At 54.3% G+C, this 13,733-nt stretch overlaps 1 protein-coding gene across 2 annotated transcripts; it reads left to right on the top strand.

Moving 5' to 3' along the window:
- The first annotated feature begins 10 nt into the window (after positions 1–10).
- Positions 11–12,360, top strand: Lyar (Ly1 antibody reactive). 2 transcript variants are annotated; one of them, XM_048364542.1, is made up of 11 exons: positions 11–115; positions 2,587–2,682; positions 5,607–5,781; positions 6,019–6,133; positions 7,847–7,954; positions 8,065–8,148; positions 9,489–9,909; positions 10,095–10,175; positions 10,782–10,928; positions 11,588–11,673; positions 12,089–12,360. In XM_048364542.1, exons 3-11 carry the CDS (start codon positions 5,660–5,662, stop codon positions 12,221–12,223), a joined length of 1,299 nt encoding a protein of 432 aa, XP_048220499.1. In that variant the 5' UTR covers positions 11–115; positions 2,587–2,682; positions 5,607–5,659; the 3' UTR covers positions 12,224–12,360. The 2 variants fall into 2 exon arrangements, with proteins under 2 accessions (XP_048220499.1, XP_048220501.1); XM_048364544.1 differs by lacking the exon at positions 10,782–10,928.
- The last annotated feature ends 1,373 nt before the right edge of the window (positions 12,361–13,733 follow it).

The following is a 13,733-nucleotide window of genomic DNA, read 5'->3' as shown; positions in this document are numbered from 1 at the left end:
GTGGCTGCCCCCGTGTGCGCTCTCTGCGCGGCGAGCCCCGAGGGCGGCGGCGGCGGTTTCACGTGTTCCCCGCGCCGGGTGGAAGCCGTTGGTGGCCCCGGCTGAGAGGCGAGAGGTGAGGGGCGGCCGCCCGCAGGCGGGGGCTCCGGGGCAGGCGGGCGGGCCGAGGCCGGCGCTCCCACGGCGGGCCCCTCCGTGCGCTCCCGGAGGAGGCGCCCGCGTCTGGACGGGCGGGCCGGTCCCCGGTGGGACCCCGGACCCCGGACCCCGGCTTGGGGCTTGCAGCAGCAGCAACCCTGGACTCTCCGTCCCTACTCGAGTCCAGATGAGCTGCGTGCGAATCCAGTTTGCCCCCTGACTGGCCGGTGACCCGGCGAGGCACCCCACCCCCCACGGGGGTCCCCTCACCTCTGCGAGAGGGGAAGGGGGGTGGCGAGCACAGGACCCGGCTTGGGAGGGGGAGCCCGGTGAGGGTGACCCGCGTAGAGACTTAGCCGCCGATGAGCACGAGGGGGGCGCATGGTCGGGGCTCAGTGAAGGGGACCGAGGGAGGTAAGGTGTGCCTTCGGGCCTGACCCACCGCACCCCGAGTCGGGCCTCTGCCCACGAGGCGCCTGGGCCACGGTGCTCACGCGGGTGGATGCCAGGGGTGCCACCATGGGAGACACAGCAGCAGTAGGCCAGGCCTTAAGTGGCGGGAGGTACGTGTGAACTCACCCGGGCACCACTCACCTGTCACCCACGTGCAAAGAGGGAGGCAGGGCGGACGGTGGGCGCCGGCTACTCAGCCTGTACTTGCCCCATGCCATGCCTGTGGTGTCTCTGAAGGAGTTTGGGGCTAGCCCAGTGGGCCTGGCCTTCGGTTCACAGATGAGGCGAGCTTGAAGTTTAAAGAAGAGCACATGACTTGCTGGGGTCCAATGCCTGGATGTCCGGGCTTTCAGGGCTTTCAGGGCGAGCCATTTGGGGGTGGAGATTAGGGAAAAGGAGAGCAGGCACTCTGGGGCAGAATTTCTGCTTGACTGGGCCACAGGGAAGTCTTTACAGTTGAGGAGGGCTCTGCTGTGTTTCATGCAGTGCTGTTTGATAGACGGCAGGTTCTGAGAAGCCATGGATCTCTGCTTGTGCGTCCAGGCCACCACCTGGATAAGGAAAATACCGAGATGCCCAGGGGTCTTTGCAAGCTTCCAGTCTGGCTGGCAGCTGCCTCCCAGCTCAGCAATGCTGTCTTACAACGCTGCGGTCTGGCCTGTCACGTGGGTGGTCTGCAGACCATGGCGGGCTGGCTTTGGAATTTATACTCAGGGTTCAAATATTTATGTGTGAAAAGTCTGTCCCCCCGACCCTTTGGATGAAGAACTTCAAACGGAAAAGGTGGAGGCAGAGCTGGCCCCGGGCCCTTGGTGCCTTAGCCGCCTGCGGTGAGCAGGGCAGGTCACACAGCCCCCTGAGCCTTCTCATCTCTGGGGGACAGTGGTGGTATGCTCCCCTGCCCTCCTGGGGCCGGGTCACTAGTGTGAAGTGGCTTTGTCATGAGGTGAGGACCCTGTGCTCAGGCCCCTTCTTGGTGGCACTGGGTAGACAGAGGGGCATGGGCAGAAGTGCCCACTAGGACCTGGCTGCTTGCCCAAGGTCTGTGTGTGTCTGGATGGCACAGCCCGGATACACACTTAGCACTCCATAAACAAACATCCACTGAACTGTGTGCTCAGGACTCCCGCTCTTCTCCCCCCCCATGGGCTGAGCCACCCCCAACCCTTTGTCTTGGACGCGCCCACCTCTCTAAAGGGAGACCCAGGATTGCCATGGCTCAGGGAAGGAAAGGGGGTGGGGCAGGGGTCCTCTTATTCAGATCCCTTGTGAAAGTGTTGTTTTTTATAGGAGGATAAGAATTGAGCTGTGTTGTGTCTGATCCTAGTGTTTGATGCCCCAAATGTTGATGCAGCAGAAATGACTTCTCTCATCTACCTGTTCTACGGGGGCCCTGTCTGCTTTGTTGAGCCTGTCTGCTTTGTCGGTTAGCATGAGATCTCTGCAAAGCTGGTGGGTGGTTCACATTTGAGCCGGTGGGAAGCCTGTACTAGGACGGGGTCTGCACACGGTTGCAGTTGTCTGGTGTTGATGGTTCTGAGCTTGTCACTCTCTGCACTTACTGTGGAATGAAGAGCATTTTGGGTTTTTTTTAACTGTATTTTTTTTTGTCTTTTCTTTTTTGGTACTGGGGATCGAACCCAGGACGTTGCACTTGCTAGGCAAGCACTTTGCCCCTGAGCTACATCCCAGCCCTGGAGAGCATTTTGTTGGGGGAGGGGTCCCTAGGCCCGGTGAGGTGTTCCTCAAAACTAAGCTCCTTACAGATCTGACCTCATTAGCGAGGCAGGGGACACACTTTCGTTTCATCCAGTAGCAGATGGTAAGGCTGCCCAACCTGCCTCAAAATAAACAGTTGACAGACCAATAAAAATGCCTGAAGAGAAGTTTTTGAGGTGGCAATTATCCTGTACTCGGGAGGGTGTGTTTGTTTGGCTTTTCTGTCACCTTCACTAGCTTCTTTCAATTCTTGCATTTTGTTTCTGTCTTTCACAGGCCTCTCCTTGACAGCACCTCCACCACAGATCGTCCTGTGACTGGGGAGCACTGGGGAGCGTGGGGGAAGGGGCGGTCCTCCAGTTGGAGCTCAAGGTTTGCTGGAGCCTTTCTTCCTACCCTTCTCCCCTTGAACAGGAAAGAGAGTCCTCAGGAGCCCAGGGAGAAGGCCCTAGGCCAGGCCACCACAGGCGGGACTCCAAATCCAAGGCACAATTCAGTTGATAGAGACCGTGGATGGGTGATGGTATAATTGCCCAAATAGCCCTTCACAGACCGTTTGCTCCACACCTACACTTCTGTGGCCTACGCCACATCTAAGGTTAATGGGCTGTTCTCGCTGTTTTCATTGTAAAAGGGCTTTAACATATTTTTTAGATTGATTTTTCTGTTTTTTCTTAAAAATATTTTAAAGTCGTTGTAAAGGAGTTGCCACTTAACAAAGTAGTTTGTGAGTACAATGTATCAGTGTCACCTCTTTCAACATTCTTATCTCCCTTGAAGCCCCTTCTTTTACTTTTCTTAATTTTGTGGATACACAATAAATTTTTGTTGTTGTTGTTGTTGGCCATGGGGCTTGAACTCAGGGCCTGGGTGCTGTCCCTGAGCTCTTCAGCTCAAGGCTAGTGCTCTACCACTTGAGCCACAGGCCACTTCCCGTTTTCTGATGGTTAATTGGAGATAAGAATTTCATGGACTTTCCTGCCTGGGCTGGCTTTGAACTGTGATCCTCAGATCTTGGCCTTCTGAGTAAGCCACTGGCACAATAAATTCTTGACTACATTCTGCCCCCACCTTTCTCCTTCATTTGTCCGCCTTTCTTTCTTGGGCCCCATCCCCTCTCTTGCAAGTACCTGTTTCTTAGTGATTATTTTGTTGGGCTTTGACCTTGTCTAAGGAATTATATTATTTGTGTTCTCCCTAGATTCTATCATATTTCAGTTAATATATTTGTAACTACTTGCTTGCCACCCAGTATATGTCCTTACAGATTTATAGGCAAATTCTCGCTACATGAGGGAAACAATGCAACCTGTTCCTCTGGGTCTAACTTATTTTGCTTAGTATAATTTTTTTCCAAGTCTATTTCCTCATGAATGGTAGGATATTATTCTTTTCTGATGACTGTGTAAATTTCCATTACATATACGCAACATTTTCTGACCCATTCATCTGCTGAGGGGCATCTGGGCTGATTCCCTATCTTGGCTATGGTGACTAGTGCTGCATTGAACATGGTTGTGCTGGTGGCTTTACTCTACCCTTGTTTGTGATCTCTTAGACAAATGAAGGGCTTTAAAATTTTTTAGTGAGATGTCAGTGGCTGAGGCCTACAACCCTCGCTTCTCAGGAGTCTGAGGATCATGTTCTAAAGTCAGTAAGAAAGTCCACGAGACTCCTGTCTCCAGTTAACCAGCAAAAAGCTGAAAGCAAAGCTGTGGCTCAAGTGGTAGGGTACATTGAGTGAATGAGCTAGGGGAACAGCATCCAGGCCCCGAGGTCAAGCACCAGTAGCAGCAGTGCGCACGCGCGCACACACACGCACACGCACACACAGCTTTTTGGGCAGATCATTTGTCTTGTCACGTCCGCGGTCGTTTGATTTTCTTCCATCCTTACACAAAAGTAGCCCGCAGGCCTCCCTGCAGCCTGTGCCCTCCCGCGAGGCGGAGTGGCTGCCTTGCCGAGAACGGGCGCTGTGGTGGTGGGCGTGTGGTCCCAGCCTCCTGAGCGGTGCCCGTCGCCCGTCTCCAGCCAGCGGGTGAGATGACAGCTGACGTTGCCGCCCTTCCCAGGCTCATCCCGGGTGCTTTCCTCTGATGGTGCCCGGCTGCAGCTGAGCGCAGGCCTTTCCTTCCTAACCCTCCCCGCCCCCCGCATGTGCCCCACAGAGGAAGAGGCCCCCACGGGTCCAGCCGGGTTTTCCTAAGGGCCGGACAGCTAGACAGGATGTAGGTTTCCACTCAAGGCTGAGTGGGCCAGGCTCAGCGTGACCTCCCCGCAGTGCCTGGAGGTGTGGAGGTGGAGGGGTGACGCTTCACTGGGAATGAGGTCAAGGAAGCGGGGGGGCACTCGGCCCTCATTCCGAGTCTCATAATGAAGGCAGTTCTGAGTTGCACGGTTCTCAGTATTTTTCCTGTGAGACTTGTTCATGACGGAAACCAACCGTGGCCCTTGGAATCTAGTGACGAATGATCCCGGAAACATGGGAAGGCACCAGGGCCCGTGTCGTCTTTGTGGCAGAGCACACACACGGACAGACAGATGAGATTTTAAATGCTCCTCACGTACCTGTGCAGACACATTGGCTGCCCGGCGGCGTTCAGGAGCCAGCAGCCCCGGGCCGGAGCCCTCCAGCACCCGGTACTCGCTGGCTGCCATACCCAGCTGTGGCCCCTCATCGGGAGTCCTCACTCACCTGCGGCCCCGGTGACCCCACAGCAATACCCTCAGTGTCCAGGACCTGTGCGAGGCCTCCCGGCCACCTGGAGCCCTTGCAGTGGGGACCTGAAGTCCTCTGGAGTGCACCCCTAGCTTGCGATGCCTTTTACAAGCTTGATGTCATTTTTACGGAGGCCGTAGGGATGGGCCTGGGGTGAGCTTAAAGGTATTAGGGAAAGACAGACCGACCGACCCGTACCACCAGTAACCCAGTTTATCTGCACTGCAGTCTGCCAGCCTTAAAGCCTGGTTCTGTGACTGCGTCCTGGGCCGAGTTACTTAGAGTCTTTGGACTTGAGTTTCCTCCAGGGGGATTTGAACAGTGACATCCTTCACTGCAAGGGCCACACACGGTGCTGCGGTCAGTAAAGCTCCTCAGCACAACGGACAGTGGCACCCAGGCCAGTCGCCGCCAGTGGTCTTTCACTTGCTGGGGCGACAGTATCTGACAGCAGGCTGGCTTTAAATCTGTTGTTTTCCCGTGACGTTAGGGTTGAAAAGTTAGTTGTTTGAGTCCTTGTGGGAACAGAAGTTCCATTTTAGTGATTGACTTTTCTTCTCTCCTTTTCTCGTTCCAGGACAAGAGTTGAAACCTCTCTTGGATTGAGACTATCTAGTGATAAAGATAAAAATGGTATTTTTCACATGCAATGCATGTGGTGAATCAATAAAGAAAATACAAGTGGAAAAGCACGTGTCTGTGTGCAGAAACTGCGAGTGCCTTTCTTGTATTGACTGTGGCAAGGACTTCTGGTAAGTTCTGTGCCGTCGGCAGACCCGCCACGGAGGGCCATGCCACAGGGGAGAGCACTCTGGTTCCTTGGCACCACTAAGCCCAGGCTAACCCGCGAGCATTAGAAGAGTCTCCCGTTACAGCGGGCGTGACTCTGAAGACGGTCACTTTGGGGGTGTGGTGGGAGCAGTGCTCGCACAGAGAGCCCCCCCCCGCCCCCGCTCCAGTTTAACGGTGAGACTCTGCACCACCTGCAGGGGCGATGACTATAAGAGCCACGTGAAGTGCATCAGTGAAGACCAGAAGTACGGAGGCAAGGGCTACGAGGGGAAGGCCCACAAGGGGGACATGAAGCAGCAGGCCTGGATGCAGGTAACCACGCCCTCCCGGCCCGCCCTGCCGCCGCGCTCCACGCCCCCCTCACACACCGAAGGGTCGCCATCGCAGACGCTTCCAGAAGCACCGTGGCTTGGGATGGACCAAGTGTGACCCAGGCCCTCTTGAAAAGAGTTCTTTATTTTCAGACCACTAACACAGTTGCCATGCCTTTGGTCTTTGATCTCCATGTGGATAGATTTCTCTCAGAAGTAGTTGAGAATTCTGTCTTTTCAGAGCCAAGTGGAAACTTGATGATCTTTCTTTCCTTCTAACCATAATGTGACTTTACAGCTCAAACCATGTTAAATCAGTCATACCCCTCCTCAGAGTCAGACAAGATGGACGCTTTCCCCAAATAAGGCATTTTCTACCTACAATGAGACTGTGCGGAACATAAATGGCAAAAGCAATGAAACCCCCATGTGACTGAGAGGTACAGCTTCTAGAATGCTGCCGGCCCTCTGCAGGACAGGAAGCTGGGGGCAGGACTGGGCAGAGGAGGAGGTGTTGTCGGGGTAGAGACGAGCAGCTCCATTACCGCGGACCTGGTGCCTACTCATGCTGTGTGTGCTGGCAAACATTATCCTCCCCACCGCGGCTCCTCTCTGGGGTCCCCAGGCCACTAGAGGGCACCCTTAGGTCCCTCTGCTGTCACCTGCTCCGTCTGCTCCCAGCCCGGTGGAATCCTCTAAATCGGGACAAATGAGAGCCCACAGGCCACATCTTAGGAAGGAAGGTTCACGGGGGCAGAGCCCTGCCCCCGGTTCCTCTGTTACCTTTGGCTGCCTTGGTGGGATAAAGGCAGCCCTGAGCAGTGGTGCCAACTTGTGAAGCCTGAGCTGATGTTTGCAGAGGAGGAGACGGGCTTGGTTTCGAGCCAGCAGGTTCAGCCCTTGGGGCTGGCCTCGGCCATTCCGTTCCAGCACTCTGCTCTGCGTCTCGTTTCTCTGTTCATCTGAATAATAAGGCAGGAAATACACAGAGAAGGATGCAACACAGAATCCCAGAGTGGAGCACGCACAGGAGAATGGCGTGGGGGTTTGCCGGGTCCCCCCCCCCCCCCCCCCGCCAGGCTGCGGGTGGCTTGTGCCACGCTGTTTCCTTCTGCCAATTGGGTTATTGGTTATAACCGTTTTCTAACAGTTTTTTTTTCCTAGGGAAAACAAATATGTGGTCTCTTAAGATTTTACACATATGCTACCACAGTTCTATATGCAAGTTGTCAATGAACCGAAATAATTCTGTTCTTTGCAACTTGGAAGCTGCATTTATTTTTCCTGCCAAACCGCCCTGGCTAGGCCCCTGGTACTATGTTGAATAGAAGCTAATGGATGTGTTCCCAGCCAGGTACCCGGCATCCTGGCTACTCAGGAGGCCAAGACTTGGAGGAAGCAGGCTCAGGCAGAAAAGTCTTCATTTCATCTCCAAAATAACCAGCCAAAGGCCAGGCTGGAGCGGTGGCTCAGGTGGTAGAGGGCCAGGGTTGAGGGGTGCCAAGCCAAGGAAGAGCACCGTGCCCCGAGCTCACACTCTGGTACCAGCACAGAAAGTAGAAAGAGAGGAACCAAATCTCTGTATTTATAAGCATAGGCAGAAATACAGAATTTGGGCTTAGCATGTGGACTTCTTAACTATGTAAGAACTTAGTTTGGCTTCCATGAAATGTATTAATCGGTTGTTAATCATTTTCCCTTTTTTTTTTTGTAGAAAATTAATGAATTAATAAAGAAACCCAATGTCAGCCCCAAAGTGAGAGAACTTTTAGAACAAATCAGTGCTTTTGACAATGTTCCTAGGAAAAAAGCCAAATTTCAGGTATGGATGGGTTGAGCTGCTGGGGCCCGGGCTGGTGGTCCCTCGGCGACTGAACCTGCGCGTGCCGGCCCAGTGGGGTAAGTGCTTCCTTTTCTTTTCGTTCCTTCCAGAACTGGATGAAGAACAGTTTAAAAGTTCATAATGAGTCTGTCCTAGACCAGGTGTGGAATATCTTTTCTGAAGCTTCCAGCAGTGTAAGTGCGAGTATTTTTTTAAATTTCCTCTTAGCGATGTCACTGGAACTTGAGCTGAGGGCCGAGGCTCCGTCCTGAAGCTTATTTTTGGCTCAAGGCTAGGACTCTTCCCCTCCCTCTGAGGAAGAGCCCCGCCACAGCGGGCTCACCACCTGCCGCCCTTAAGCTCTGCGCAGGGGCCCCGATGTCCACGGAGAGTGGCCCTCTCGCCTGCAAACGTGACAGTAGCAGTACTTTGTCTGGCACCTGTCTGTCGCGTGTGCGTAGCGTCACTTGCCATGGGCTGGCTTGTTGAGCGTCAGTGCGTGGACCTGGCTTTATCTTTTCTCATCTCACGTGGTATCACCTATGTGAGGTGCCTCCATTTTGCAGAAGAGGACATAGAGTCGGAGTAGATAGCGTGTCCTGACTCACCTGCCTATTGCCACGGGAACAGAACTGGAACTTGAACCCAGGCCTGCAGACTCGTAACCCCGATGACTTCTACCATACCCAAATGCCCCTCTTTTTAAAATTTCTTTTTTTTAATCTAAATGAAAAACTGAATTGTGAGCAGGAATTCATGACTGCATGCTTCATTCTTTCATTCTCCTGTGTAATGAAAATATTCTGTTCAGTGCAGGATGGGATGTGGGCAGATTTTGCCCATTTTGTATTTAATTGCTATACCTTAGCTGTTAAAAGGTCACAGTAATGAAGTGCTCATCTTGAGCGCTTTATTCTGCATGGACGTGAATGATGTGGGTGTCTGTGTTTGTGCAGTTAGGTCAGCTCTTTATGTGCGCGTGTCTTGCAGTGTGTCTGCGTGTACATGAGTGACGTGAGTATGTTTGTGCAGTTAGGTCAGCTCTTTATGTGCGCGTGTCTTGCAGTGTGTCTGCGTGTACATGAGTGACGTGAGTATGTTTGTGCGGTTAGGTCAGCTCTTTATGTGCGCGTGTCTTGCAGTGTGTTCTGCGTGTATGTGAATGACGTGAGTGTGTTTGTGCGGTTAGGTCAGCTCTTTATGTGCACGTGTCTTGCTGTGTGTCTGCGTGTACATGAATGACGTGAGTGTGTTTGTGCGGTTAGGTCAGCTCTTTATGTGCGTGTGTCTTGCAGTGTGTTCTGCATGTACGTGAATAACGTATGTTTGTGTGGTTAGGTCAGCTCTTTATGTGCGCGTGTCTTGCAGTGTGTTTTGCGTGTACGTGAATGACGTGAGTGTGTTTGTGCGGTTTGGTCAGCTCTTTATGTACGCGTGTCTTGCAGTGTGTTCTGCGTGTATGTGAATGACGTGAGTGTGTTTGTGCGGTTAGGTCAGCTCTTTATGTACGCGTGTCTTGGTTCCGCCTAATCAGGAGCCTGGTCCACAGCCAGCCAGCGAAGCGGAGAAGCCGCGGGTCGACGTCTCCAGCAAGGTTCTGGCCTCAAAGGCAAATGGCCCCACAGAAGAGCAGGAAGAAGTAAAGAAGAACAAAAGAGAAAGAAAGGAAGAGCGGCAGAAGAACAGAAAAAGGGAAAAGAAAGAACTGAAACTAGAAAAGTGCCAAGAGAATGTGACGGGCAAGAAGCCTAAGAAGCGCAGGCAGGGACTGGAGGTGGCGGCGGAGACCCCCACGACCAACGGCCTGGCGGGCAAGAAGAGCAAGAAGAAGAAGAAGGGCCTGGGCAAGTGGGCCACCGCGCAGGGCGCTGGCGGGGAGAGGGCTGCTGGGGAGGACGCCCACAAAGAGGCGGCGAAGGCCGCGGCAGGAAAACGGAAGCGGAGGCCCACAGAAAGTAGGTGGCCCCTGGCGTGCCGGGGGTGGGGGGAGCTGTGGGTGGGGTCCGGCAGAGCCTCGGGGGCCGGGCGCTCGGTGGGCGCCTCCGTGGCACAGGAGAATCGCGTGGCGGGCGTGGAGGGCAAGGGCAGCCCTTGGGAGTGGCCTTCAGTGCAGCAGTTTTCTTCTTCATCTTCCCAACAGCTGAAGCAGACCCTAAGAAGAAAATGAAGTTTCCAGAACATACTGAGGATGGAGTAGAGGACCTCGAGGCTCCTGGGAAAGGTGTGTCTGCTGTCTCGTGAATAGCACTGCTCCTTTTGGGTGGGGAAGGAGGGGCCCCGAGAGTCCCCTCCGGAGGCCGGCTGGGCACTTCCGGCAGGTACCTGCCTCCAGCAGCATGGTAGAGTATTTTAAAAGTAAAATCGGTGCCTTGGGGTGAGAGAGAGCACTGTGTGTGCCCAGTCCCTTTGTCGCTGGGGAGCGAGCACCGCGTGCCCAGTCCCTTTGTCGCTGGAGAGCGAGCACTGCGTGCCCAGTCCCTTTGTCTCTGGGCTGGGTTGGAATCTGTTAATGTTCCATTATGGAACAGAGCCGTGGTCAAGGTCCTCAGTCTAATAGAGACGTTCGCTGGTGCCTGCGGCTCACACCTGTGATTGTAGCTGCTCAGGAGACGGGGGTCACGGTTCAAAGCCAGCCCGGGCAGGGATGTCTGTGAGACTCTTATCTCCAATTAACCACCAAAAGGCCTGAAGTGGCGCTGTGGCTCAAGTGGTTAGAGAGCTAGCCTTGAGTGAAGAAGCCCAGGGACAGCACCCGGGCCCGAGTTCAAGCCCCAGGTCTGGTACTCCCCCGTAAAAGAGAGAAATGTATTTTGGCTCACGGTTTCAGCGGTTCGAGTCCATTGCTTTGGGACCTGTGGTAAGACAGAGCGTCACGGCGGGAGCGCTGGGCGCAGCCACACTGCTTATGTCACAACCAGGAAGCGGAAGAGAGAGGAAGAGGCCCAGGCCCCTTGTCGCCGGGGCACTCTTGAAGGTTCCATCCCTCCCCAGGACCACCGGACGAGGGGCTTCACCTCTAACACATGGCCTTTAAGGGACATCGCAGGCCTCGAGTGTGGCACTGATGCTATTGGAATTGTAGATGAACGCAGTAACTTCTCTTGTCCTGCCTGTCATCACCCCCAGCTTCTGGGGCTCACGGCTGCCGCCCCTGTGCGCTTCTGGTCCATTCATGGTGTCTCCTCATACAGAGCCCCAGCCCCGCCCACCAGGCTCCTCCCGAGAACGCTTTGTGCACAGACGAGTGGCGAGGCCCCCCCTCTCCGTGCGCTCCCCGCCCGCCCTGCCCGGCAGCAGGCGCAGGAGGCGCCAGGCCTGGTGCCCTGCGGCCCTGCAGCCCCGCGCTGCAGCCAGCCTGCTCCCACCGCTCAGTCCCTGTGGGTTTGCTGCATGGCGTCCACTCCTGACGCGCTCACAGGGCCCAGAGCAGCGTGGGCTCCGCTTCCCCGCCGACCCAGGGTGCATGACCCTCGGGGCCCCTGGGGTTGGACGGGTGAACGGCGTCGTGGTGCGTTGGCATCCTGCGCATGGGAGGACCGGGTCATTCCCCAGAACGCAGACGCAAGTGCGCAGATTGCCCCTTCTCCCTTCTGGTGACACGACAAAACCGTGTCTTACGTGTGCTCCTTGTAGGTAAATTCAACTGGAAAGGAACGATTAAGGCGGTTCTGAGGCAGGCTCCTGACCACCAGCTCTCAGTCAAAAAGCTAAAGAAAAAGGTACGGCCCAGGAACTAACCCAGGATGGGACGGGATTCACTTTAAACATACACTTCTGGTTTTTAACCCAGTAAGATACTATGAAAGAGAGATGGACAGACAGTCCCTCCTTTCCAGGCTGCTGCCCGAGCCATTCAGGGGCTGCAGCTAGAACGGGGCCCAGCAGATCTCCCAGCCTTGGCTGGGGCAGCTCTCTCTGAGGTTGGGGCCTTGCTCTAACATTGTGCTTGAAGGTTGTCCTAGACACTTGCTCTCTTGCAGATTCTAGGGCAGTGTCTCTTCACTTCACGCTCTTTGTGTGGCCAGCACCTGGCCTGCTTTTACCTCACTGCTGCCCAGTGTGAGCCGAGCAAGGCCCTTTTAAGACCTTGTTCCAGGACAGGTTCCCGTGGTGACCCTGGCTTCTCTTGTGAAGGTTTTAGCTCAGTATCACATGGTGATGAACGACCACCACAGATCAGAGGAGGAACTCCTGGTCATCTTCAACAAGAAGATCAGCAAGAACCCCACCTTCAAGTTGGTAAAGGACAAAGTCAAGCTTACAGAATGAGACTTCCACCTGTGTCTTTGTAAAACTTGGAGTGAATAACTCAAATTTTACTTTCTAAACCTGTGTTTTTAAGTTAAGGAAAAAGTATATTTTTGTTAGAACTTTTATGGAAAAATTAAATATATTGTCAAATTCTACATCTGTGGTGACTGAAATGATTGTTTCCTTAAAAATCCTGTGCAGAAAACTTTTTAAGATGTATATGACAAGCACAAAAGTTAATTCTCTGATCAGATTGAAAAGTGTTCCTTTGAACCGTGTGATTTCGGTTAGAGATCTCGTGTGTGCATGCGTGCGTGCGTACGAGCGTGTGTGTTCCAGATTGTTTGGGTGTGGGTGGTTGTGGTGTTGGTCCAGGGGTGAGTGGTCAGGACAAGTCTGGCCCTCAGGTGGCCCCCGGTCTGTGAGAGGTGCATGTTGACACCCCGTGGCTTCTTCAGCGCCCCTTGCCGCCTTCTGCCGGCCTCCAGGGTGGAGGTGTGTGACTGACTGCAGCAGGCCGTGTCTGCTCACTGCCCACTGCGGAGCTCTGGTGAGGAAGCTGGGTCCTGTCAAGGATGAGAGCCTAGGGGAGAAGACACCCGCCCCCCCCCCCCCCCGCAGCCCCGCCCCCGGCTGCTGTAGTAGCCCCATCTCCCCGCAGCCCCGCCCCCGGCTGCTGTAGATAGCCCCACCCCCCCGCAGCCCCGCCCCCGGCTGCTGTAGATAGCAGGCACTCAACAGTTGATGGCAGAGGGGTCTTTCTATTATATGGAGGAACCTTTTAAGATTTGCAACCTTTGTTTTCCCCACAGCAAGGTTAGTTGACTCCTTAGGAGCCGGGGCTTTTCCAGAACCCTGTTCCTAGTTCTCCATCTAAACCTGCTCCACGTGACAGCCCAAGAGCATCTCCAGCCATACTCGCATCCTCCTTGGTGGGTTTCACTTGGCTTTGAACATACACGGAATCCCAGGGTAGCAGGCATTGTGATGAAGCATACACCTGTTTCCATGGTGACTCAGTTTTCATACATCCAGCACCTGGATTTTCTCCCCGCTGCTGGCCAGGGAGGCATCAAGGTTCGTCTTGGCTCTCAGTTGTCAGTGCTTTTTACCAGCTGACACTTGCCACCACCACCGCTACCCGCCCCCCTCCCCCCCAAAAAAAAAATCTGCACCGGAGGGAGGCAGGGGCGGCATTGGATGTAAACGGTCAGAGGCTGTCTTCCAGGGTTCACAGCAAATGTCAGTCTTAACTGTTAACTGTTGAACAATAAGCCAAGCTAGAGGTGTGGCTCAGCCAAGAACGCCTACTGAGGAAGCAGAGGGCCCGGAGTTCAAATCCCAGTACCACCAAAAAAAAAGAATGGAAGGCAGACTATGAACTCTTGAGCTGGGAGAATGGATTCTGGCACAGGCCTGCTCATAGTGAAAGAAACTCCAGCTTGCTCAGCTCCTTGCCCTGGACTGTTTCTGCTTCTGTGATTCGGGGTTGAGCCTTCCTTTTAGCTGTCCATCTTGGAAACTCTGG

Source organism: Perognathus longimembris, chromosome 16, assembly GCF_023159225.1.
Source record: "Perognathus longimembris pacificus isolate PPM17 chromosome 16, ASM2315922v1, whole genome shotgun sequence".
In the NCBI taxonomy this organism is placed as follows: domain Eukaryota; kingdom Metazoa; phylum Chordata; class Mammalia; order Rodentia; family Heteromyidae; genus Perognathus; species Perognathus longimembris.
The sequence above is the reverse complement of the archived record's forward strand: the minus strand, read 5'-3'. Positions and strand labels throughout refer to the sequence as shown.

What these genes read in the sequence shown, in the direction of transcription:
- Lyar (XM_048364542.1), top strand. Translation starts at nt 5,660, where the DNA reads ATGGTATTTTTCACATGCAATGCATGTGGTGAATCAATAAAGAAAATA. An exon ending in TTTCTGAAGCTTCCAGCAGT is followed by an intron (nt 8,149 to 9,488) that starts GTAAGTGCGAGT and finishes CCGCCTAATCAG; the next exon opens with GAGCCTGGTCCACAGCCAGC. An exon ending in CCTCGAGGCTCCTGGGAAAG is followed by an intron (nt 10,176 to 10,781) that starts GTGTGTCTGCTG and finishes TCACGGTTTCAG; the next exon opens with CGGTTCGAGTCCATTGCTTT.